The sequence below is a fragment of the Hypanus sabinus genome, chromosome 6 (genome assembly GCF_030144855.1).
Source record: "Hypanus sabinus isolate sHypSab1 chromosome 6, sHypSab1.hap1, whole genome shotgun sequence".
Lineage (NCBI taxonomy): Eukaryota > Metazoa > Chordata > Chondrichthyes > Myliobatiformes > Dasyatidae > Hypanus > Hypanus sabinus.
In genome coordinates this window covers 14885550-14913396 of record NC_082711.1, presented here as the reverse complement: position 1 = coordinate 14913396, position 27847 = coordinate 14885550, and the positions used below count along the sequence as shown (strand labels likewise).

Below are 27847 nucleotides of genomic sequence, written 5' to 3'. Positions count from 1 at the left end.
CAAGACAGGAACCGGGTATTGATAGTATTGATCAGCCATAATCTCAAAATGGCGGTGCAGGCTCGAAAGGCCGAATGGTCTACTTCTGCACCTATTGTCTATTGATCTGACAAGGTATTCCCTCGGACTTTGAAAGAGACTAGTGTTGAAATTGCAGGGGCCCTAGCAGATATATTTAAAATGTCGGTATCTACGGGTGAGGTGCCAGAGGATTGCAGGATAGTTCATGTTGTTCTGTTGTTTAAAAAAGGCTCTAAAAGTAATCCAGGAAATTATAGAACAGTAAATTTGACGTTGGTTGTAGGTAAACTATTGGAAGGAGTACTAAGAGATAGGATCTACAAGCATTTAGATAGACAGGGACTTATTAGGGAGAGTCAACACGGCTTTGTGCGTGCGAGGTCATATTTAACAAATCTATTAGTTTTTCAAGGTTACAAGGAAAGTGAATGAAGGGAAGGCAGAGGATGTTGTCTACATCGACTTCAGTAAGGCCTTTGACAAGATCCCACATAGGAGGTTAGTCAAGAAGATTCAGTCGCTAGGTATACGTGGTGAGGTAGTAAATTGGATTGGACATTGCATCAAAGGGAGAAGCCAGAGAGTGGTTGGTAGTGGAGGATTGCTACTCTGAGTGGATACCTGTGACTAGTGGTGTGCCACAGAGATCACTGCTGGGTCCATCGTTATTTGTCATCTATATCAATGATCTGGATGGTAATGTGGCAAACTGGATCAGCAAATTTGCTGATGATACAAAGATTGGAGGTGTAGTGGACAGTGAGGAAGGTTTTCAGAGCTTGCAGAAGGATCTGGACCAGCTGGAAAAATAGGCAGATGGAGTTTAATACAGACAAGTGAGGTATTGCATTTTGGAAGGAAAAATTAAGGTAGAACATACAAGGTAAATGGTATTGAGAACTGAGTTACAGAGAAAGGTTGAATAGGTTAGGCCTGTATTCCCTGGAGTGTAGAAGAATGAGGGGAGACTTGATATAGGGATATAAAATTATGATGGGTATAGATAGAGTGAATGCAAGCAGGCTTTTTCTACTGAGGCCAGGGGAGAAAAAAAAACCAGAGGACATGGGTTAAGGGTGAAGGGGGAAAAGTTTAAAGGGAACATGGGCGGGGGGGGGGGGCTTCTTCACACAGAGTGGTGGGAGTGTGAAATGAGCTGCCAGATGAAGTGGTAAATGCAGGCTCACTTTTAACATTTAAGAAAAGCTTGGACAGGTACATGGATGAGAGGTGTATGGAGGGATACGGGTCAGGTACAGGTCAGTGGGACTAGGCAGAAAAATGGTTCGGCACAGCCAAGAAGGGCCAAAAGGCCTGTTTCTGTGCTGTAATGTTCTATGAAAGTGGCTGGTCACCGGGAGATTCCACATTTTCTGGCGGACAGAGCGTAGGTACTCAGCGAAGATCTCCCAATCTATGCGGGGTCTCACCAATATAAGGGAAGTCACACCCGGAGCAGCAGATGGCCCCAACAGACTCACAGGTGAAGAGTTGCCTCACCCGAAGGACTGTTATTGTTACTTTGAGTGGATTGGAGGAGTTTGCAATTTCTTCCTGTGACCACTTGGGTTTCTTCTGGGTGCTCCGGTTTCCTCCCACATGCCAAAGATGTATGGGTTAGTATGTTACTTGGATGGCACTGGGTCATTGTTACCATGCTGCATCTCTGAACAAAGTTCACTTCACAGAAACAAACAAATTTTACCTTTTTTTTGAATGATTTCTTTATCCCAAGAAATGTAAAAATTTATAATTAAAGACTTTTTCACCATGGATTTGAGGAGAAAAATCCATGGTTTGGATTCTCATAAATTTCAAACCCCAACAAGTTCTGATGAATACACCAAAGCAGGGTTCAATTTGCAGCAGTAGTTTCTTTTGACATGGTGACCTCACGCCAGTCACAACAGAATCCAATAGCTATTTCACACCTCATGTTAAAGTGTTATTATACTACCACAGATATCAGAACATGAGATTCTGATACTTCCATTGGCAAAATATACCCAAGTTTCCTGTGAACCTATCAGAACAAAACCATCAACATGAAATATTTTTTTTCCCAACTTGCAGACCTTATTAACTGACACAGAAAAGGAAGGACTGAACTCACTAAATGGGATTTATTAAAACAAGGACAACGCAGGGATAGGGATCAGTTAAAGCTTTCTAAGAGAAAGTTGTTTAAGTCAATGCACATGAAATGCTGGGGGACTCAGGTCAGGCAGTATCTTTGGAAAGGAAATAAGTCAATTCTTCAGGCTGAGCCCCTTCACCGCTTCCACCTATCACCTCCCAAGCATCTTACTTCATTCCTCCACCCCCCCCCCATTACACATACATGTCACCTTACCCCTCACATTTCACCAGCTTGCACTCCTCCCCCACCATTGTTTTATTCTGGATTCTTCCCCCTTCCTTTCCAGTCCTGATAAAGGGTCTTGACCCAAAATGTCGACTGTTTATTCATTTCCACAGATGCTACCTGACCTGCTGAGTTCTTCCAGCATTTTGCATATGTTAACTCTGAATTTCCAGCACCCACAGAATCTCGTGTTCAGGAATTTGTTTAAGTTCCTATTTCTGAAAAACTCATGATGTTTTTGCTGCTGCTTGTGCTTGGGACGGGAGGGTGGGCGGGCTTCAGAGTTTTAACATTTCTGTCATTGAGGTTTTTTCTGTTTCAGGTTGTATGCTGTATACATTCTCTGATATGAAGTTAAACCAATTGAATACACTCTAGATAAAGAGAAATGTTCTTAGCTTTCTTTAAATTTGCATTTTTGGATGTGCTACCAGAGATCCATTATACCAGGATGAAACTGGATGTTAACCAACAGCAGTATGCAGCTTGTTCGGAGGATGTACCGTTTAACTGGGGTCATCAATTAGTTCTTTGAAAGTGAAGTCAGAATTTCAACAGCGTTACTGCTGGCTAGCTGTCAATTGCCAGCACAGCAGAACCCATTCACAACAGAACTGAAGGAGGTCAGATCACATTTTAAAACCACAAGCTTTTCCACTGGCTCCACAGCCACAATTTCTCCATGTGACAGATCCCCAGGTAGAGAACTTTAAAACATTCAAGAATCAATTTATTGGATTGCTCTACAATAGCTACTTAAATGGCCCCAATGCCGTTTGTGCAGCACAGTTGTGTAGTGGTTAGCGCAACTCTTTGCAGCATGAGCAATCGCCGATGAGGGTTCAATTCCTGCCACCTTCTGGAAGGAGATACATATTCTCCCTGTGACCACCTGGGTTTCCTCCCACATTCCAAAGACATACAGGTACAATCAGGGGTAAGTAAGTTCTGGGTATAGCTGGCCAGTGGTGTGGTGGCATCGGCACTGGACCTTGAGGCAAGTGGTCCCAGGTTCGAATCCAGCCATCTCCTTGTTTTCCCTCTCAAGTGGGTTGAGCATTGAGCTAACAACTCGGCCTAGTACAAAAAGTCAAAAATGCTGAAGAAGCAGTAAGGTTGCCCCTGAATGCGCCACAAGGCATGGAGAGGAAGTAAAAAAAAAGTTGTGGGTGTGCTATGTTGTCCCCATAAGCATAGTAATACTTGTGGGCTATCCCCAGCCCAATCTTCAGATTCTGTTTGTTGCTAACACAAATGCTACATTTCACTGTATGCTTCAATGTACATGTGACAAGTAAAGCTAATCTTTAAAACTTTCAATGTTGGTGGGCAGGTAATAGTTTATTTGCAGGGATTTCAGGTAGAGAAGGTCCGGTGGATGGAACTGAGAGAGAAAACAAGACATTAGAGTGAATTCAGTAAGAAATGACTGCTGTAAATTATAGCTGACCCGTATCTTCGAGGCAAAATTAGAAAGCACCACAGCACCTTGCTGATCTTTCTCACTACATGCTCATATGGTAGCAAGGGACAAAGTGGAAAGAAAAAGGAAATTATAATTTGCTCTCTTACTCCACACTTAATTTACCTAACACCAACAGCATTTGCATTTCCAAACTTTTGCCAAAACCACTGAACAAAGCAACAAACCAAAAGTCCATTTGTATGTCAGGTCCTTAAAGGTTACTTTCTACTTGAGATAAACTGTATTTTTCAGCCATTAGTAAATATCTTTTGAGAGGGACTGCATGAATGTTATACAGCAAGATAAATTTATAAAGGACTGAACAAGTTGTTTCACAGCACAATTACTACCTGTGAATCCACCCACTTACAATCATCCATTATACTTTCTTATACCAAGGGTTACAATTGCTTAAGGGAAAAGTTCAGAAGAAGGAAAATATAACAGTGAAATAGTCTGCAGAAAGAAAATAGTCTCAGCAGTAGTTCTGTCACAAAACTGTCACCTCTGAATCACAGGTTGTGGCTTCAAGCGCAACTAGAGAGATGTGAGAATATATACTCAATCATAACACTAAAGTGCAAGAGCAAGTTCTGCTAGACAAGTACAAGGAAGAATGCAACAGAAGAACATATTGAAGTAGGATGGCAGAGATTCACATGGAGAATAAGACTGATATTGGCTTACTGGGCCAAACTGAACTTACAGCAGAGAAACATATAACAGTTCAGCAGACCATTCAGCCCACAATGTTATGCCGACCTTTTAACTTACTCCAGTATCAATCTAACCCTTCCCATCAAAGTCTTCCATTCTTTCATCTATTTCTCTAAAATGTAAATAATGCATTTGCTTCTACCAGTACCTCTGGCAAGGCATTCTATAGACCTACCACTCTGAGTAAAAATTCTATCTCTGACATCCATACCCCTCTCATTACCTACAAACACCTTAAAGTTAAGACCCCTCATATTGGTCATTTTCATGCTGGGTAAAAAAATCTTTAGCTGTCCACTAAATCTATGTCCCACATCATCTTCTACAACATCACTGAAGATCTATCCTGGCCTAACATACTGATGCAATTACAAAGAAGGCATGACAGCAGCTATACTTCATTAGGAATTTCAGATGACTTGGTATGTAAATAATGACACTCTCAAATTTCTACAGATGTACCACTGCTGTTGGCCAAATCAAAGGTGGTGACAAATCAACAGACAGGAAGGCGACTGAAAATCTGGCTAAGGTGCCACAACCACCTCTCACCAAGGCCAAGAAGCTGACTTCAGAGGGAGGAAACAGGAGTCCATGACCCAGTCTTCATTGGAGATTCAGAGGTGGAGAGAGTCAGCAACTTCAAATTCCATTATGTTAAGCATGGCAGCACCTTTACTGCCATAGAAGTTTGCAAAGATTCAACATGACATCTTAAACTCTGACAAACTTCTATGCATGTGCTGTGGAGAGTATATTGACAAGTTGCATCATAGCTTGGTATAGAAATAGCAATGCCTTAAATGGAAAAGTTTACAAAAAAAATAGTTAAGTCCATCACGGGTAAAGCACTCCCCACCATTGAGCACGTCAACATGGAGCGCTGTTGTTTTCCTCTCTTTTTTGTTGACTTAATTTTTTCTTAAGTAATTAATTTCTTATGTAATTTATTGTCTTTATTACGCATTGCCATGAAATGCTGCCACAAAATAACAAATTTCATGACATGTGCCAGTGATATTAATACTGATTCTAATGCACTAATATCAAGTCATTTCTCCTCCAACTCTTCTCCAAAGAGAAAAGTCCTAGTTCACTCTCACTCTACAACGTAACAGAGCATATCATCACAGCAGCAAAACACAGAACATGATCACTGACCAGTAATGAATTTTTCACAGGTGGGACTCCAGTGGGCTATTGTTAAACAGTTGCAGAATCGATAAGTTTTCTGCAGGGCCCAGGAAAAGTATTATGATTATCTTAAGTCTTTTGTTGTGGAACTATGTTTTCTTTGTGGTCACTGTCGTTGAGATGTTAAAGCTCAATGACAGGGGGACGGGTTGGTCAAGTATTTCACTCTAATTTTAATTCCAAGGCCAGAGGAGCAGCTATAATAATTAGTAAAAATACACAGTTCGTGGCAATGAGTGTTGAATCTGATCCAGCAGGATAGTTTTTAATTGTAACTGGACAGTTATATGGGCTGCCCGTTACTCTTGACAATGTTTATGCACCGAATTGGGATAACCATATTTTTTTTTTTAAAAGTGATTTCTTCTCCAAGTTGCCAAACATGGTCACACATAAGCTCATCCTCGGAGGCAATTTTAATTGTGTCCTCTCTCCAATTTTGGACCGCAGTGCTGTGAGGAATGTCCCCATCTCTAGGTCAGCACAGTCTATCAGATATTTTCTTAAAACATACGGAGTGGCTGATGTATGGTGGTTTCATAACCCTACCTCTCGGAGTTACTCTTTCTTCTCCTCAGTACATGGTTCCTATTCGCGTATACATTTTTTTTTTATGGACACCAGCCTTCTCTCTTCTGTAACAGAGTGTGATTATGAAGCCATAGTTATATCTGATCATACTCCACTGACTTTAATATTAAAGTATCCCTACTACACAACCAAGTTACCATCCTTGGAGGCCAAATTCTACTCTCCTTTCAGATGAATGTTTTGTGAAGTATATTTATTCCAAAATAGAATCTTTTCTGAGAATTAATCAAACACCAGGAATGTCTCCATCAATTGTGTGGGAAGTGCTAAAGGCATATTTAAGAGGCCAAATAATTTCATTCTGCGCGCATCGGGGAAAAATAAAGACTGAACGTATTAAACAACTGACAGATCAGATACTGGAATTATACCTCTTGCATAGCCAAGCGCCCTCATCGGCTTTGCTCAAACAGCGTTTATTACTTCAGACCGAATACAACCCATTAACAGCTCAAGAAGCTGAATATCTTATCTCCAAGTTGCAATGTGAGTTTTAGGAACATGGAGAAAAAGTAGGGAGGTTGCTAGCCCATCAACTGTGTCAGAAGACGGCTAGTCATGGCATACCTGAGATACAGGATGCACAGGGTATAAAACAAGCAGATAATGTAGAAAGTAACTCATGCTCCCATAGCTTTTACCAATCACTGTACTCCTCAGATTCATCCACCACCCCATCGGATCTGGATGATTTCCTTAAAAAGCTAAACATCCCATATATTGATCCACATACAGTTGCTGATCTGGAGAAGACAATCACGACTCTGGAGATAGACTCAGCAATTAGGAGTATGCAGAATGGAAAATCCCCAGGCCCAGTGGAAAGTTTTCCCTCAACTTTCCCCATTACTATCATCTGTTTTTGAAGAGTCTTTTTTATCCCACTCCCTACCTCCTACAATGCGTCAAGCAGTTATTTCGTTAATTTTGGAAAAGGGTAAAGACCCCCTTGAATGTAGTTCATACCGACCAGTCTCTCTTTTAAATATGGATACCAAAATCCTTGCAAAAGTCCTGGCACACTGAATGCAGAAGATTCTACCATCAATTATCTCACCTGATCAAAGAGGTTTTATAATAAATCGGTACTCTTTTTTAAAATATAAGACATCTTCCAAATATACTATTATGATTCCTCTGCATCTAGTAACTTGATGCCAAAAAGGCATTTGACCAGGTGAAATGGAACTTTCTTTTCTATACTCTCCAAAAATTTGGTTTTGGTTCTACATTCATCTCATGGATTGAAGTTCTTTACTCGTCCCCACTGCAAGCAGTGCGTACTAATAACTGTATATCGCCGTTTTTTGAACTGCAACCTGGCTTAAGACACGGATGCCCTTTATCTCCACTCCTTTTTGCAGTGACAACTGAGCCACCTGCCAAAGCCCTGAGAACATCAGTTAGTATCAAAGGCATCCAGGGGAGCTTTTGAACATAAAGTGTCACTGTACGTGGATGATATGCTATAGTACATCACAGATCCAACTCAAAGTCTCCCAAATCTATCAATTTTGCTCACTAAATTCAGTCAAATATCTGGTTATAAAGTTAACTTTCAAAAGAGTGAACTAATGCCAATTGGGACCACATGTCTGGACATTTCTTTATCCATGACCTCCTTTAGAATCAGCTATACGAAATTTAAACTCTTGAAGTCTGGACCTTTATAAAGTCAACTATCAACATCTCCCTTCCAATCTTAAACAGGAATTTCAATGTTGGAATTCTTTATTTCTTTCCCTTAGCAGAAGGATTAATACAATTAAAATGACTGTCCTGCCCAGATTCTTATACGTGTTCCAAAGCCTCCCAATTTTTCTAACAAAGACTTTCTTCAATAACCTAAATAGTCAAATTTTCAAGTTTTATTTGGAATAAAGGAAAAAACACTGCAGTGGTCTCGTAAGATGGGGAGGGTTTGGCATTTCCAAATTTTCTATATTACTACTGGTCAGCTAATATAAGAGCAATTTTATATTGGACAAGAGGAGATATTGCTGCTCCTAGCTGGGTGATTATGGAGAAGTCACCCTTACAATTTACCTCTTTGTCGGTAATATATGCTAAACTATCACTGTCACAACCTGTATCTAGTTTCAAACTGAATCCAGTTACGATGTACTCCATTAAAATTTGGTTCCAATTTAGACGTCATTTTGCACTTAATAACCTCTCACTCATTGCACAAGTAGCAAAAAATTACATGTTCACCCCAAATAATGGATGTAGCGTTTGCTATTTGGTCTAAACATGGTATCACTTCATTGTATAATCTCTACATTGACAGCAATTTTGTCTCTTTTGAACAGCTAGTTATAAAATTTGATATCCCTAGGACATACATCTATAGATATTTACAACTCAGAAGCTTTATGGCCTCTCATCTTGAGTGCTTTCCCTACTGCCCCCTTTCACCACTCTTAGATTCAGTCCTAAGTGTAAAATTGATGTGAAACAATCTGTAAGCAAAACTTAATTCAGATTCAGTTTATTGTCATTTAAAAACCACAAATGCAATGCAGTTAAAAAATGAAACGTTCCTCCAGAATGATATCAACAAAGCACATGACAAAATAGACTACACGAGAAAATTCACTTAATGTTTTGCAATCCCCAATCCAGAGTCTGGAGAGGTTGCTGTGTATTAATACTGTGCTACCATCTTAGCGCATTCCCCAGAAAGGAGCTCCAAAGCCACCAGACAAAACAAGACCTGCACAAAACCACATAGTTACAACATATAGTTACAACAGTGCAAACAATACCATAATTTGATTAAAAAAAACAGACCATGGGCACGGTAAAAATAGTCCAAAGATGTTAAAAGACTGTAAGTTCGAAAGAAACCACCACACAGTTTCCACAAGTCCTCAGGGTCCCGATAGACTCGTCATTTCACGCCAGTGGCAGAAGGGAATACCCCCGCTCTGGACTTCCACTGCACCGCCCGACTCAGCCACGCAGACGCAGCACACAATGAAAGCTCCGTCGAACCCAGCCTCGCAGACACAGCACACACTGAAAGCGACCTGACCGCAGCGGACTCCGAATCTGTCGAACCTCCAACTATCCCCTCCAGCATAGCTTCTCCGAGCACCATCCTCTGCCAAGCGTATTAAGAAGCTCCCGCCAATGGCCACCAGCAATGCGACCCCGAGGACTGGGGGCCTGTTCTTCTCAGCAGAGACCCAGACCTCACAGCAGCAATGAAGAGGGCCTTTCTGGAGATTCCAGATGTTCCTCCATGCTCCAATGTACGTTCTTCCATTAGATTAGGATTGCTCATGGTACCCCTGCTTAACAAATAACGTATCAGCTCAGGAGAATTTGGATTTATTAAAACATAAATGGGAAGAGGATATTGAGGAACAAATTCCAGATGACATATGGCAAAAAAATTCATAGAATTTATTCATCCTTTGTGTGTCTTAGACATGTTGTTGTTCAGTTTAAAATTGCACACTGTTGTCATTGGTCTAAAGTTAGATTGACTAAGGTTAATAAAGATCTTGACCCAATGTGTGACAGATGTAAACAATCCCCAGCCACACTCTGCCATATGTTTTGGTCATGTCCAAAATTAGTAAATTTCTGGGGTTTAATTTTTGAAACTTTTTCAAAAGTTTTTGGACAATTAGTTACACCATCTTGGTCAATAGCGCTTTTTGGAATATCTTCAAAACTTTAGCAAATTCCAAACCGACCTCATTGCTTTTTGTTCACTTCTTGCCAGAGGGTTCATCTTGTGCAAATGAATAGACTCCTCCCCTCCAATTTCTTTAGCTGTCCATCGATTTCGATGTTGACTGAGGCCTGGACAAGGTTGTATGGAAGACCGGTAGTTGCCAATGCTACAAGTCTCCCCTCTCCATGCCACCGATGTTGTCCAAGGGAAGGGCACTAGGCCAATACAGCTTGGCACCAGTGTCATCACAGAGCAATATGTGGTTAAGTGCCTTGCTCAAGGACACAACATGCTGCCTCAGCTGAGGCTCGAACTAGCGACCCTTCAGATCACTAGACCAACGCCTTAGCCACTTGGCCCCTCCAACATATGGACTTTCGATCATATGTACTTTATAAAATTTGAGAAGATCCATTAATCGGTCAGGGGGCAGTCTGCGAGATTTAACACCACTTGGCAACCTTTAAGTTATGTCAAAAATGTGGATGCTGCAAAAATTATTAGGATGTGTAAGGTGCTCTATCTTTATATGCACAATCAATCTTTGTATCTATTTTTGACTGGTCTGGCTGGTTCTATTTGTTCTTGTTTACTCGGGGGGGGGGATCTTTTTGTAACTGGTATAAAATGGTTGGTTGTATTATAACATATATTCTGCTTTTCTTTGTCAACAAAAAAACTTTGATAAAAAAAAAAATTCAACTTTCCAAATGGACAACCACTTACTAGGAAAATCTGCCAACTTCTTGGAGACTTCCAGTACCAATGGAAACATTCATTCCACTCTGATCCTATCAAGTTCTGTGTGAACCTGTACCCATCAATAATACCACTTCTCCTTCAGTTCCATCAGGTTAAACATTTCTTCACAAGGAAATTCTGTGAAGATACAAGAGACTGCAGATGCTGGAATTTACAGCAAGACACAAAAAGCTGGAGGAACTCAGCAGGTCAGGAAAGAAGTAGACCATTGACATTACAGGTCAGGACCCTTCACCTGGAATGGACTTCACCAGCATCTCAACAAGTTCCATGCATGTCATTACACAGAACTCTTCTTCCATTGCCTCCATGCCCATTTCATTGGGAAGAATTCCCCACCAATAATTCCTTGTTCCACATCAAATCTTCCTCCTCTTGGACACCTCCTTCTGTCCTTTCACCTCTTCAGATGAAGAGTCTTTGCCTGAAATGCTGGATGTGTATTTCCCCCTAATGCTGCCTGACCCAGAGTTCCTGCACAAAATCTGTTGAACTTAAATACATGAGGTATTGTAGATGCTGGAAGTCCAGAGCACCACACATAAATTGCTGGAGGAACAAAAAGTCGATGTTTCTGGCTGAGACCCTTCGTCGGGACTGGAAAGAAAGAGGGAAGAAGCCAGAATATGAATGTAGGAGGAAGGAAAGGACAAGCTGTAAAGGTGAAACTAGGTGGGGGGGGGGGGGCGGAAGAGAGGGGGGAAAAGTGAGAAGCTGAGAGGAGATAGGTGGACGAGGTAAAGTCCTGAAGAAGCAATCTGAAAGGAGAGTGAACCATGGGAGAATGGGAAGGAGAGGGGCACAGGAGGAAAATGATGGGCACATAAAAAGAAGAGAAGGTATAAAAGCCAGAATGGGTAATGGAAAAGAGATAAGGGCGGGGGGGGGGGGGGGGGGAATTGATTGTTTATGGCTTCAGGTTGGAGGCTACCCAGACAGAATATCAGATGTTGCTCCTCCAACTTGAGAGTGGACTCATCATGACATTGGAGGCGGCCATGGACTGACATGTCAGAATAGAAATGAGAAGTAGAATTAAAGTGGGTGGCCACTGGGAAATCCCGCCCTTTATTGTGGATGGAGCAAAGATGCTTAGTGAAGCTATCACCCAATCTATCTTGAGTTTCACCGATGTACAGGAGGTCACACCAGCATCTACTGAACTTACTTTGAACTGTGAGTATATTTCCAATTTAAATAAGGAGATCAAAAACATACCCATCACTTCAACTGTGGTCTCGACAATAATCCATACAGCTGTAACATCCCTTCCCTACTTATGAACTCCACGCTGTTTGGAATAAAGACCAACACTCAATTTGACTAACTAATTGCCGTGCCCACATGTCAACTCCATTTCATTTATCAGGTCACCCAGATACATCTGCAATGTGGTCTCTCTCTGGTTAAGCATATTTGTTTTAGTATTGCTCTCACTAAAGTGGATAAAACCTGCATTTTCTCAATTCAGCCAGTTTGTTGCCTGCACAGATAACCCAGCTTATCCTCTTACTGTCACTCTGCATCTTCTTCACAACTTACTTCCCCATTTTTTCCTCTTCACCCAAATTTGTATATATAGATCCCATCAGACAAAGGACTAGAATTAAGCCATTCAGCCCATTGACTCTGCTCTGTCATTCCATTATAGATGACTTATTATCCCTCTCAACTGCATTCTCCTGTCTTTTCCCTATAAGCTTTGACTAATCAAGGACCAATCAACCTCCGCTTTAAATATACCCAATGACTTGGCCTCCACAGCTGTCTGTAGCAATGAATTCCACACATTCACCACACTTTAGTTAAAGAAATTCCCCATCCATTCTAAATGGACATCCTTCTATTGTGAGACTGTGCCCTCTGGTCCCCCACTATTGGAAACATCCTCTCCATGTCAACTATCTATTCCAAATTCCACAAACTTTTGGAAAAATACCACCCCGCCCCCCTCTCCAATGCCCCAGGACTCCAAGAATCAAAGGGTAGAGAATGAGAGGGATTCTCAAAAGTGAAACCAGGTTGTTTTCTTTAACAAGTGATTGGTCTCCATAATCTCCTATTCCATGCCCCTAAAAACAAAAGGATTTGATCAACAGTTTGTCTGAAAGATGATTCATACAATCCACCTCAAGCCTCCACAAGCCACTAAGGTACACATCTTGGTGCAAGGAAATTGACTCTAACTTGCCTGGTGTAGCTCCAACAACTCTCTAGAAGCTCGATACCATCCAAAACAAAGAAACCTGCTTGAATGGTACGAGGAGGAGGTGATGGGCAAGTGGGGAGAAGAGAAGGGTTAAGATGGGAGCCAGAGTCCTCTACAAAGCAAAAAAAAATTCCATTTGAGGTTAGAGACAGAATCAAATGCACATCAGCTCTGGTTGGGTTTGCAGGCCATTGCCTCCTAACAAAGCAAAACCTAACATCATGAATAGCAGTGATGCCTCACTCCCAGTTGAGCTCAATGCCTATTATGCAAACTTTAGCAGGGAGAATAAAAGTACATCTACACAGATCCCTGCAGCATCCAGTAACCCTGTGATCTCTGTCTCAAAGGTTGAGGTTAGAACATCTTTCAAGAGATGAACCTTCGCAAGTTGTCAGACCCTGATGGTGTACCTGGTGGGGCTCTGAAAATCTGTGCCAATCAACTGGCGGTTGTGTTCAAGGACACTTGAATCCCTCACTGCTGCGTTCGGCAATTCCAACCTGCATCAAAAGGGCAACAATCATACCAATGGTGCCCAAGAAGAGCAGGGTGAGCTGCCTCTACAACTATCGCCCAGTGGCACTCACATCTACTGTGATGAAGTGCTTTGAGAGGTTGATCATGGCCAGAATCAACTCCTGCCTAAGAAAGGACCACAATTGCCACAATAGGGCTAAAGCAGATGCAATCTCACTGGCTCTCCACCTGGCCTTGGATCACCTGCTCAATAGAATACCTTGTCAAGCTGCTATTAACCAACTACAGCTCCATGTTCAACACAATCTTACTCTCAGTTCTAATTAAAAAGCTCTAAAACCTGGGCCTCTGCACCTCCTTCTGCAAATGGATCCTTGACTTCCTCAGCAGGAGACCACAGTCTGTGCAGATCAGAAAATACATCTCCTCCTCACTGATAATCATTTGCTAAGCCCACTGCTTTACTCTCTCGACACCCACAACTGTGTGGCTAGGCACAGCTTAAATGTCATCTATAAATTTGCTGACAACACAGCAATGATGGTGATTAGGAGGCATACAGGAGCAAGATAGGTCAGCTGGGTGAGTGGTGTCACAGCAACAACCTTGCACTCAATGTCAATAAGACCAAGGAACTGATTGTGGACTTCAGAAAGGAGAAGTTAAAGGAATGCACATCAGTGCTCATAGAAGGATCAGCAATGGAAAGTGTGAACAGTTTCAAGTTTCTGGGTATCAACATCTCTGAGGATCCATCCTGAGCCCAACATACTGATGCAATTACAAAGAAGGCATGGCAACAACGATATTTCATTAGGAGTTTGAGGAGAATTGGTATGTCACCAAGGACCCCCATCATCCAGGAAATGCCTTTTTCCCACTGCTACCGTCAAGATGGATGTGCAAGAGCCTAAAGACTCTCACTCAACATTTCAGGAACTGCTTCTTCCCCTCCGTCATCAGATTTCTGAATAGGCAATAAATCCATGAACATTTCCTCTCTCTTTTTGCACTTCTTATGTATTTACCATAAGATATAGGAGATGAATTAGGCCATTTGGCCTGTCGCAACTGGTCCACCATTTCATCATGGCTGATCCAATTTTCCTCTCACCCTCAATCTCCTGCCTTCTCCCTGTATTCCTTCATTCCCTGACCAATCAAGAATCTATCAACCTCTGCCTTAAACATACATAAAGAACTGGCCTCCACAGCTGCCTGTGGTAAAGAATTCCACATATGTACATATACATATATTTTATGTGTGTATATATACTTGTTGTAATATATAGTTGTTATGTATTGGAATATATTGCTGCCGCAAAGTAACAAATTTCATGACAAATGCCGGTAATACCAGAGCTGATACTGATACTGGCAACCCATCCAGCACTCGTTGCATTCATTCTCTAAAGCAATGGCTCACAGTAACTAGAGTGTGTACTGTCTACAAACTACCATAATTACTTGCTAAAGGTACTCTGACAGCACCTCAAGTCTATATAACCTCTAACACCAAGGATAAGCACAGCACGTGCACAGGATCTTGGTGTTGGTTAATAGGTCAACATAACATCATGGGCCAAAGGGCCTGTATAGCACCATGCAACACTCAAAATGCTGCAGGAACTCAGCATCTATGGAAATGAATAAACTGTTGATGTTTCCGGCTGAGACCCTTCTTTAGTCTTGGCCTGAAACATTGGCTGTTTCTTTCTTTCCATAATCTGCAGGCTCCATTCCAAGTCTCCATCCTGATTTGTAAATATAATCAGCACTGCATAGTGTAATTATAGAACTAGCTACCCAACGTTGTAGTGGGAGTACCTTCACCACTTCTCTACAGAGGCAGCAGCTCATCACCAATTTCAATGGCAATTAAGTAAAAGAATGCTGGCTTTGCCAGCAACATCCATAACATCCTCTCGTGTAATTGATTCATCTTGCCCATCTAGGCTCAATTAAACCCTTTCTCAGAGCCAAAGAGTACCACCTCAATGCAGTCCCCACCTTCTCATAGCTACAATTCACCAGCCCTGACAATTCTGGAATGCTATTAAGTCGTTTATTATAAGATGATCAGAACTGTGCACACTACAGAGCACTGGCCACCTAGTTCTGGGGTGATTCCTCGCTTCACCACAGCTGAACAGACACAAGCATCCCATGCACCATCTTAACCACCTTAGCTGCCTGTCCAGCTCCCTTCGTTGAACTTTGGACGCACACTTGAAGATCCCCATGACAGAAACACATGGAAGTGGAGGGATATGGCTCATGTGCAGGCAAGCAGGATTAGTTTAATGGTACATCATGCATGATAGGCAGAAAGGCCTGCTCCTGTGCTATACATTCTACACATTGCTTTTCACCATTATTTCCACCAGTCAACTAACCTTATTTATGTATTTTATTTAGACATACGACACGGTAACAGGTTATTCTGGGCCAAAGAGCCTGCACCACTGAACTAAATGTGACCAATTAATCTGCAAACCATACATCTTTGGAATGTGGGAGGAATGTGGGAGGAAACATGCTGTCACAGGGGGAATGTACAAACTTCTTACAGTCAGCAGCAGATTTGAACTTGGGCCGCTGGCGCAGTAGTAGTATTTAAAGCGAAGGTTGATGGATTCTTGATTAATTACGTTGTCAAATGTTACAGGGAGGAGAATGGAGCTGAGAGGAAAAATTAATCAGCTGTGATCAAATGGTGTCTCAGATTCAATGGGCCAGATGGGCCAATTCTGCTCCTGTGCCTTATGGTCCAATAGTGTTACACTGAATGCCACTATACCGTGACACCCTAATAGCCCCTATTTCCAAACTATTAGCATGTTCTTACAAAAAGCAACAGACAATGTAATAAGCTCCATCACACACAGTCCCCCTGACAATGTTGATCTTTCTCACACATCATCCCTTACAAACTATAATGGTTATTGTAAATAATATGAATGCATCCTGTCCTCTGGTCTCAAAACCCTTTAAACTAATACTGACCTGACGGTCTACCTCATCTTTAAGCCACGTTTCAGCAATATGCAATGTATTGCGCACACACGCACACACACACCACAGTAATACACTGTCTCGTAACTACTCCAGTTACGAGACATCCAGCATTTGTTAATAGTTTTACAACTTCAGTTTATTCACTGACAGTCAGAGCTCATCTCTCAACAAGTTTACAAGCTTCTGTGGGGAACAGTATTCATCTGTCTCAGTATATTGGGTTAATAAGCAATGATAATCTCAGGAAAAAAGCATTACCTTAACTACTCAATTACAGAACAGCAACAGCAGAAAAAACAAACAGGATCGAGTCTCAAAGTAACTCAGCTGTTGAAAATCATTTCTCTCTCATGAGAGAGAGGGAGGGCGTGCATTCAATAGTTGGAAACCTATGCTATTTTTCCATTAACAGGGGGCCTGAATTCCTAAAAATAAAAGTGTAACAGGCAAGCACTGTGTGTTTTAAAAAATCTGGAGCAGTGCCAAAAGGAGTGGCCCAGGCTGTTTGCAAATAATGAAATCAATGGTGACAAGATGGGAACTTTTATCCAGCAAATTAACAGTAATAATCAAGGCTGAACCAAAATAAGACCATAAGATATACAAGCAGAATTAGGCAATTCGGCCCATCGAATCTGATCCACTATTCCATCACAGGTAACTCTAAAAGCAATTCTATAAAATACAGTGTACAAGTAACTGCTTTGAGTGTGGCCGTATCTAAACATGATGTTTCCCCTCAGATTCTCCGTAAATATTTCACTTTTCATCCTTAACCAAAAGGCTCATCTTCAGCCAGAGTGGTGAATCTGGAATTCTTTGCCACAGGTAGCTGTGGAGGCCAAGTCTATATGTATATTTAAGGCAGAGGTTGACAGATCCTTGATTGGTCAGGGCATGAAGAGATATGGGGAGAAGGTCGGAGATTAGGGATGACAGGAAAATTGGATCAACCATAGTGAAATGGTGGAGCAGACTCGATGGGCCAAATGACCTAATTCTGCTCCTATGTCTTATGGTCTTAACCTGTGATGTCTAGTTCTAGTCTACATAACCTCAGTAAGAAAAAAAACTGCCTGCATCCTTACTGGTCACAGAAATCACTGTATTGCAGTGCTTAGCAAAACACTTCTCAGTACCAGCAAGTCAAGTTAACTCCTGTTGCTGTCTGTGTGGGTACGTGGATTTCCCCATGCCTCTTCCCATGACTGTGAGGGTTTCCTCCAGTTTCTTCTCCCAGACCGGTCGATGTACCAGTTGGTGGATTAATTTGGCATTGTAAATTATGCTTGGATTAAATCTGGGGCAGCTCAAAGAGCCTATTCGGCGCTGAGTGGCTTACTGATTCACCTGCCAGGTTCCAAACCACAAACGATCAACTTGAGGGCAGGCTGCGCACATCTCTCTGCCCTTTAAGGGCTGGATTATCCCATGAAATGGTGAAAGGATTAGAAAAGCTAAAGAGAAGCCAATTCCAACACCAGGGGAATATAGTAAAGAGTATGATCTTAAATTTCAGGACAGGAGCAAAATCAATAATCCACAAGAGGTAGCAAAAGGAAATGTGCATCGATTAAAACACTCAAGTCCAAGGTAAGCAAAATGAACAAAATATATCCAAAGTGTGAGTAAAGCAAATGAAACCTCACATCATTATGAGGCAAATGACTGGTGTTTAATAGATTTAGAGGGTGAGCAGCTTCAAGTTCCTGGGTATCAAATCACCAAAGATGTTTCCTGGCCCAAAATATGAGGCTATTACAAAAAAGGCACGGCAGAAGCTGTATTTCCAATAGGAGTTTGAGGAGATTTGGTACATCAAAGAACTCACACTCAAATTTCCACAGATGTACCATGGAGACCATTCTGACTGGTCGCATCACCATCTTGTATAGAGGGGCACTGCACAGGATCGAGAAAGTTGGTGAGGACTGAACTCTGCTAGCTTTGTCGTGAGCACTGTCCTCCCCAACGTCCAGGACATCTTCAAGAGGTGATGCCTCAAAGTGGTGATATCCATCATTTAAAACATTCACTACCCAGGACATGCCCTCATCGCATTACTATCAGGGAGGAGGTACGGAGGCCTGATACACACTCAACGTTTCAGGAACAGCTTCTTCCCTTTTACCATCAGATTTCCATGAACACTATCTCACTGCTTTGCTTTTTGCAATACATGCCCTCTTCACATTAGTACCATTAGGAAGGAGGTACAGGATCCTGAAGACACACACTCAACAATTCAGGAGCAGCCTGTTCCTCCTCAGCCATCTGATTTCTGAAGACATTGAACCCATGAACACTTTCTTTTGTACGACTTATTCTTTTTCTACTACTTATTTAACTTTCCAAAATATACTTTGTACTGTAATTTACAGTTTTTATAATGTATTGCATTGTACTGCTTCCACATATAAGCAGGTAGACGGAGCTGAGTTTACAGACAGATCAGCCATGATCTTATTGAATGGCGGGGCAGGCTCGATGGGCTGGATGGCCTACTCCTGCTCCTATTTCTTATGTTCTTATAACAAATTTCACAGCATATGCCAATTATATTAAACCAGATTCTGATTTTTTTTAAATCTTATTGTTTGTTATAGTAATTTTTTAAAGATTATATATTGCCCTGCAATGTTGCCTCAAAACAACAAATTTCATGACCACATAAGAGGCAAAGATTGAGTTTAAAGCCAGTGACTTTCAGCCAGAAATGGCTAATAGGAGGAGACATAATTTTAAGGTGGTTGGAAGAGAGTCAGAGGTTAAGTTATTTTTTTAAACACAGAGAGTGGTGGGTGAGTGTGTCAGAGGTGGCGGTAGACACATTTAAGAGACTCAGACTGGCTGAATGTTGGTGTAATAGCGTCCACACCGGACTTTCAGGGGAGCGGTCCCAGGTTGGAATCCAGCCGGCTCCTTGCAAGCTTTCCATCTATGCTGGGTTGAGCGTTGAGCTAGCAACTCGGCCTCATAAGAACAGATAAAATGCTAAAGAAATGGCAAGGCTGCCACCCGATGTGCCACAAGGCGACAGGAAAGAAACAACAAGAAACTCATACAATCACATGGATGATAGAAATTGTGGGGGCGGGTTATGTAGGATGAAAGGTTAGATTGATCTTAAAATAGGTTAAAAGGTTGGCACAGCATCTGTGTTGTAATGTTGTACATGTCAATGATAATAAACCTAATTCAATTCAAAGGTCTCCTCATTTGTCCATCTTCCCTGCACATCACCCTTCTTTACAGCCATAATTGTTAGGACAACTGGATGTCAGTCATGTCCTTCCAACAGCACAGCAACTAAGCCCACGTAGCCACATGCCGCCCCAGTAGATCAGTAAAGGATCATAAAATTAAATGGAGAGTGACAGACAGAGGTTGCATTCCAGATTAAAGGAAATGAACGCACCAATATGAAAGCTCACCAGTGATACATCAACAGGCAATGCTTCAATCTGAGACAACTGCTGTGCAGACCTCCTATTTTCAGAAAATGTTGCAAAGTTTTAGCATTGAACAATTAACTCTCACTTTCCAGAATGGTGACCACCAACTATCTGTAGAAACAATATTCAAAAAAAGGGGCAAGACAGAGGGTGAGCTAGAAACCTTTCCCCAACTCAATGATTCTGAAACAGCTTCTTCGCCTCTGTCCTCAGATCTCCGAATGGTCCATGAACTCCTCCACTGTTGCTTTCTTGGGCACTATTAGTTTATTTTGCAATCTATAGTACCTCTTTTCTTTGCACAGTACCACTGCTGATTAACAACAAATTTCATCTCATTTTTGCTGGTGGGGGTGGGGTCATTGCCTTGCTGCTTGTGTATGGCAGGGGGGAGCTGGGGAGTGTGCATTGGGGTTCTAACATTTAACCATCAGTCATTCATTCTTTGGGGAACTCCTCTGTTTCTGTGGATGTTTGTAAAGAAAAAGAACTTCAGGATGTATACTGTATACATTTTTCTGACCCTAAATGTACCTATTGAGCTGGGGAGTGTGCTTTTTAAAAAAAAACTGATTCTGATCAAACCTCAGCAACAGCACCACTCCTACCCAAGGTATCTATTAACCTGACATACTTTTTCCACCATTTTGAGGTTTGTTTTTAATATTGATACATTACTAATACCGATTCCCACCGACATGTAATACCAACGCACTTTCCACATTAAAATTGCAAAACTCCAGATTCTGTGATAAGTGCCTATTTCCAGACACGCTAATTCTGAAGTGCACAAAAACAACATACATACAAACTAACCACCTAATATGACTGCAAAATTCTTTTGCAACCGTGAAGTTTGTATTGACAAATTTAATAAATTTACGCAGAATTTTAAAATTAATGTTCACCGCAAGAATAACCTCCAAAACAAAATTTCAAGCAGTCTCGGGTTGGGAAAAATATTAATAAGGGTCTACAGGGCAAACACAGTATAAAACTAACAAATTGACGAAAACTTTATCCCCCCCCCAAAAAAAAATTGCACGATTTGCATCAGCAAAATAACCTCCATTGTGGAAAATACTAAAACTTCACTGTCTTCAAAATAAGTGAAACAAATACTTCATTACGCAAAATTTAACAAATCTGCCAATTAATAGCAAGTCCCTTAGGAAATGTATTATATAAGAATACCAACCCCCCACCCCCCTCCAAGGAATTGATTACATAATAACAGTATATATTACATAACGATATCTCTAGATAATACAAATAAGCAACTGATCTTTTACTTCTGCAACAATATATTGATAAGCGTATAATGTCTTGATAACATTTTGCATAGGAATACACGTGGAGACTGATTTTTTTTTGCACATCAGAAATCTTGCTAGAATGGAAAGGATTTGTGGATAACGTACTTTTTATGAAAGTGGAGAGGAAAAGGAAAGGTTTGCAACAAGTCTGCTCCCCAGCTGTAGGGAGCGGGACTGTGGGGAGGAATCTCCCGACACACACACACACCTTATCCCAGGGCTAGGCCCGGTCCGCCCCGTCCTCCCTTCCCGGGAACAGCCCGCAGGCGGGCGGCACCAGTCGAGCCAGGAAGCCGGCGGCGGCCGCCACCGCCTCTCGGACTCTCCGGGGGCCACGCAGACCTCCGCCAGCGGCCTAGCAGCTAGCTGGCCCGGTGGTGGAGGGCGTCGGGCCCGGGAAGGGGTTAACTTAACGCGCCCGCTGCCACACAGCCCTCTTTTCATTTTCGCCGCCGCCTTACCCACATCACTCGGCTCTGGCGAGCGGAGCGGCGCCTGGCCTCGGCCTCGGCTCGGCTCACCCAGCCCGCTCGGACCGGCTGAGCCCCGTTTAACCATTAGCAGTCCCCGGAGCTGTCAATCAGTGCCCGAGGGGGCGGGTCCACCGCGGAGCCGACGGTGGGGGGGGGTTGTGGGGGGGGGTTGTGGGGGGGGGGGGGAGGTGGGGAACGACACCCCACCCAATAACAACGGGGGGAGGATAGAATAACACCTCCACCCAAGCCATTCATAATTGGGGGGGGGGGAACCTCCAACAACCCTACCCAATCACTATGGTGAGGGGGGGTGGGAAAACAGCCCCACCCAGTCACAAAAGTAGAAGGGACACCCCCACTCAATCGCCACAGGAGGGGGAGATAGCCAGAAAAGACATCTCCCATCCAATAACAACAGAAGAGACGTCCCCCCCGCCCGCCTCGCTGCAGCCAATTACAACAGGAGAGGTATGACACCCACTTCATCAAATAGGAGGGAGTCAACAGGAGGGGTGCAGTGTGTGTGACAACCAACCATCCAATTACACTGGGAAAGGGATGGGGGGGGGGTGGGGAGCAGAGGCAGTGGTCACTGGTTTCCCCCACCCCCATCCCATAGTGGTGAATGGAGGATAGCCAAGAGTGTCACTGCAACTCAATATTGCTGAAAGGTGAGCTGTATTTGTCACATGTACATTGAAACATACAGTGAAACATGTTATTTGTGTTAACGACCAACACAATCCAAATATGTTCTGGGGGCAGCCCCCAAGTACTGACACAATTTTGGCACCCACAACGTAGCAGGGCCACAGTTTGCTAACCCTAACCCATACGTCTTTGGAATATGAGAGGAAACCAGAGCACCTGTTGGAAATCCACTATGATGAAGTGTTTTGAGAGATTGGGCATGAAACACATTAACTCCTGCCTGAGGAGTCATTTGGATGTACTCCAATTTGCCGACCATGACAACAAGTCCAATAGACAATAGACAGTAGACAATAGGTGCAGGAGTAGACCATTCGGCCCTTCTAGCCAGCACCGCCATTCACTGTGATCATGGCTGATCATACACAATCAGTACCCCATTCCTGCCCTCTCCCCATATCCCTTGACCCCACTATCTATAACAGCTCTATCTAACTCTCTCTTGAAAGCATCCAGAGACCTGGCCTCCTCTGCCTTCTGGGGCAGAGCATTCCACATATCCACCACTCTCTGAGTAAAAAAGTTTTTCGGCATCTCTGTTCTAAATGGCCTACCCCTTATTCTTAAACTGTGGCCTCTAGTTCTGGACTCACCCATCTGTGGGAACATGCTTCCTGCCTCCAGCGTGTCCAATCCCTTAATAATCTTATATGTCTCAATCAGATCCCCTCTCATCCACAGGTGGTGCTCATTCACCCAACCCTGGAACATTTTTTTTAGGGTCTTTTAAGAGACTTTTGGATAGGTACATGAAGCTTAGAAAAATAGAGGGCTTTGGGTAAGCCTAGTAATTTCTAAGGTAGGGAAATTTGTTGGCACAACTTTGTGGGCCAAAGGACCTGTATTGTACTGTTGGTTTTCTATGTTTCTATCTGGACAGCAAAGATGCATACATCAACACAACTCGGTATTCAACACTATCATCCTCTGAAAACTAATCACTAAGCTCCAAGACCTAAGCTTCAATACCACCATGTGCAACAAGATGCTCGATTTCTTCACTTGTGGACTCAAGTCAGATCGGATTGGCAATAACATCTCCATCCCACAGAAGCATCACATGGTTATGTACTTAGCCCCCTGCTCTACTCGCTTTATACCAGACTCTGTGGTTAAGTACAGCTCCAAAGCCATATTTGTTTGCTGTTGACACCACTGTCATTGGCTGAACACAAGGTGGTGATGAATCAGCATATAGGAGTTGGATTGAAAATCTGGTTGAATGGTGCCACCACAAAAACTTCCCACTGAACATCAGCAAAACCAGAGCTTATTGAAGAAGAAGCCACTAGTCTATACATCAGTCCTTATTAACAGATCAGAGGTGGAGAGGGTCAATAACTTTAAATTCCTTGGTGTTATTATATCAGAGGACCTGTCCTGAGTCCAGCACATAAATGCCATCATATAGACGGCATGACAGTCATCAAGGCGTCCCACCACCCAGGCAGCTTTCTTGCTGCTAACATCAGGAAGAAGGTACAGGAGCATAAAATTCCACAGCACCAGGTGGGGAACAGTTAACACCCTTCACCAATCAGCCTTCTGAACCAGTGCAGACAACTTCACTCACCCCGACAGTGTACTGTTCCCACAACCTATAGATTCACTTTCAAGGACTACAGCTCACAATTGATTGATTGATTGATTATTTTGTTCTGTTTGCACAGTTTTTTTTCTTTTGTACATTAGTTGCAGTTTTTCATTGATACTATCGTATTTCTTTGTTCTGTGAACGTCCCTCGAGAAAATGAATCTCAAGGTAGTATACCGTGACGTGCATGTACTATGAACACAGTCATGGGGAGAATGTACAAACCTGCTGTTGGAAAGACATTTTTGGTGAACTTGATGTGAATAGAAGTTTTAAAGCTCATTGAATACTGTATCCTGGTTGCACAGACCCAGTTGTTAGAACTTGCTGCTAGCCACTTTACATGTTTTCTCATGTAATATTTTCCGGGAATGCTGAAGCTTTACAAGACACTGGCCGGGTGACTATTGGAGTATTGTGAGCAGGCACCAGAGTCAGTCCACGGGAGGTTCACAAGAATGATCCCAGGAATGAAAGAGTTAACATATGAGGAACATTTGATGGCTCTGGGTCTGTACCCGTTGGAGTTTTGAAGAATGAGGCGGGGGGGGGGGGGGGTGTAATCTCTTTGAAACCTATCAAATGCTGAAAGGCCCAAATAGAGTGGAAGTGGAGAGGATTTTTTCTCCATGGGGGGGGGGGGGTAGGGGGTCTAGGACCAGAGGGCACAGCCTCAGAGTAAGGAAATATCCACTTAGAACAGAGATGAAGAGAAATTTCTTTAGACCAAGGATAGTGAATCTGTGGAATTCATTGCTACAGGCAGCTATGGAGGCCAGGTCACTGGATTTTAAAGCAGAAGATACTGAATTCTGAACTAGTATGAGTGACAAGTGTTTAGGGAAGAAGGCAGGAGAGCAGGGTTGAGAAGGAAAATGAATCAGCCATGATTTAATGGCAGTGCAGACTTAAAGGACCAAATGGCCTAATCCGGCTCCTATGGAATGCATTGCCTGGTAAAGGGATGCCCCCTTAAATCTGAGAGGAGGGGATGAATCTGTAGAATGTGTTGCCAAAAGGACTGGGAAGACCAAGTCTCTGGGTGTACTAAAAGGGAGAGATTGATAGGATCTTGATCGGTAAGTGGGGTTTAAAGTTACATGATTGAACAGAGGTGCAGACTCAATGGGCCAAATGGCCTAGCACTGATCCTAAATCTAAACGCCCTGGAGTAAATATACTCCATTTCAGCCAAATAATGTGCCAAACCCAACTAACTGCTGGCACAAGCAGCTTAGCCACCATCCAGCAACTACCTGGCAACATGTAGGAGCCAATACCTCCTCCCCCATCTTCCAGATACTGGGATTAAATGCTTAAACCGAAGGTAGCAGAGAGCACACCATTTAAATGTGTAAACGTCACACAGATCCACAGTATGGAAAGAAGCCTGTCAACCCACAGCAGCTATCAACCACCCCGTTACGCAAATCACACTTATCTCCTTTGCATTTCCACCACTTACCAATTACCTGAGATTACCTGACCAACTCAGGGGCGGTGGAAAGAAACAGGACTATCCCAAGGAAACCTGCAGGGTCACGGGGAGTATTAACCTCACACTGATAGTGCCTGTGTTCAGGATCAAAGCCACGACACTGGAGCTACAAGCTGTGCCACCCCAAGGTTCTCTCGGCAATTGACTTGCAAATGCTTCATCACCACGCGAAGAGACATCGTCAGTGTGCCCTTGGTTGTGGTCTGTCCTCCGAGTGCTTAGTTTTTATGTACTTATCAATCAGCTGACCGGTCACCATTTCAGAAACTCAATTGTGACATGGGGAGGAAACCTTGTCGCTCATTGGCTGTGTGGTGAACTTCGTGCATTGGGGTCTGGAGGAATTTTGCCCGCATTGTCTCATAAATAGGATCAATCTGTCCATGATCTCGATCCTGTTTACAAGGCAATGCGTGCAAAATTCTAGCCCATCGCGCACAAAGTATGCCACACAACTAATTAGCGACAAGATTTCCTCTGCACATCACAAACAAGTTTCTGTAGTGACGTCCAATCAGCTGACTGACAAGTGTAAATATACCAAGCTTTCGGAGGACGCACCATAGTCAACAGCACACTGACCATGTCTCCTTGTATGGTGACGAAATGTTTGCAAGTAAATTGCCAAGATCGAGAACAATTCAGCCCAACCAGAAATAAAAGATTTAAAATACAGAGAGGGATATGTGGCAAGCGCAGGCAGGCAAACAGGACTGGCTCAGGAACACACCTTGGTCAGCAAGGACAGCTCATGCCAAAAGACCGAAAGCAGCATCCATCATCAGGGACCCCCCACCACCCAGGACAAGATCTCTTCTTGCTGCTGCCATCAGGACAGAGGAGCAGGAATCTCACCCCACCAGGTTCAGGAACAGTTACTACCCCTCAACCATCAGGTTCTTGAACCAGAGGGGATAACTTCACTCAACTTTATTTGCCCCATTACTGAAATGTTCCTACAATCAAAGGACTCACTTTGAAGAACTCTTCATCTCATGTTCACAATATTCATTGGTTATTTATTTTTATTCTCTATTATTATATTTTCTCCTTTGTATTTGTATAGTTTGCTCTGTTGGGTGTGGTCTTCCATTGATTCTATCTTGCATTTACTGAATGTGCACGCAAGAAAACGAATCTCAGGGTTGTTTATGTTGACAACTATGTACTTTGATAATAAATTTAATTTGAACAATTTTCAAAGTTTAAAGTAAACTTATTATCAAAGTACCTCCTGTAACTAATAAAATGGCCACTGAGTTCATGGTCTGCTGCTGCTGTAACCCATCCACTTCAAAATTTGACATATTGTGCATTCAGACATGTTCTTCTGCACACCACTGTTGTAACACGTGGTTATTAGAGTTACTGTCGCCTTCCTGTCAGCTTGAACCAGTCTGGCAATTCTCCTCTGACCTCTCTCATTAAAATGTTTTCACCCACAGAACTGCAGTGCACAGGATTTTTTTTGGTTTGTTTTTCACACCATTCTCTGTAAACTCCAGAGCCTGTTGTACACAATAATCCCAAGAGATCAGCAGCTTCTGAGATAAACCATCCTGTCTGGCACCAACAACCATTCCACAGTCAAAGTCACTTAAATCACATTTCTTCCCCATTCTGATGTTTGATCTGAACAACTGAACCTCTTGACCATGACTACATTCTGCTGCCACATGATTGGCTAATGAGATACCTGCATTAACAAGGTGGACAGGTGTATCTAACAAAATGGCCACTGAGTGTATGTCACCATACACAGCTTGAGAGTCATTTTCTTGCAAGCATTCACAGTAGAACAAAGAAATATGATCAAATCAATTCAAAATTACTCACAAAGACTGACAAACAACCAATGTGCAAAAGAAGGCAAACTGAGCGAATAAAAAGTTGTATAATGTGTTCACATTGTATAATGCTATGACTATGCTTCTAAGAGATTATTAAGCAGCACAACGCTTTACAGTTTCAGAGACCGGGGTTCACTTCCCACCAATGTCTGTAAGGAGTTTCTCACTGTGACCGCGTGAGTTTCCCTCAGGTGCTCTGGTTTCCTCCTACATTCCAAAGGCATACCGGTTGGTAGGTTAATTGGTCACTGTAAATTGTCCTGTGATTATGTTAGGCTTAAATTGGAGGGAGTGCTGGGTAGTGTGGCTTGAAGGGCCGTAAGGGCCTACTCCACATTGTGTCTCAATAAATAAAAATAAATAAATTTTAAAGGGACTTCCCATCTTCCACCAAGACCCAGGACATGCACTGATTTGGAGTTAGCTCGTCGCTCCAT

General features: G+C 42.7%; 1 protein-coding gene across 8 annotated transcripts in view; it reads right to left on the bottom strand.

The window, feature by feature from the left end:
- The window catches only part of zbtb47b (zinc finger and BTB domain containing 47b), a 270179-nt gene that overhangs the window by 180969 nt on the left and 61363 nt on the right, over positions 1-27847 (bottom strand). Inside the window, exon 1 of one of the 8 annotated variants that reach the window (XM_059971744.1) lies at positions 21743-21871. The exons of 4 other annotated variants lie outside the window; for them this stretch is intronic. In XM_059971744.1, the coding sequence (XP_059827727.1) occupies positions 21743-21748 (6 nt within the window). In that variant the 5' untranslated portion in view covers positions 21749-21871. Of the gene's footprint in view, positions 1-6311; positions 6374-21742; positions 21872-27847 lie in introns of those variants that run through there. 3 more of the 8 variants (XM_059971750.1, XM_059971749.1, XM_059971752.1) reach the window with 3 other exon arrangements.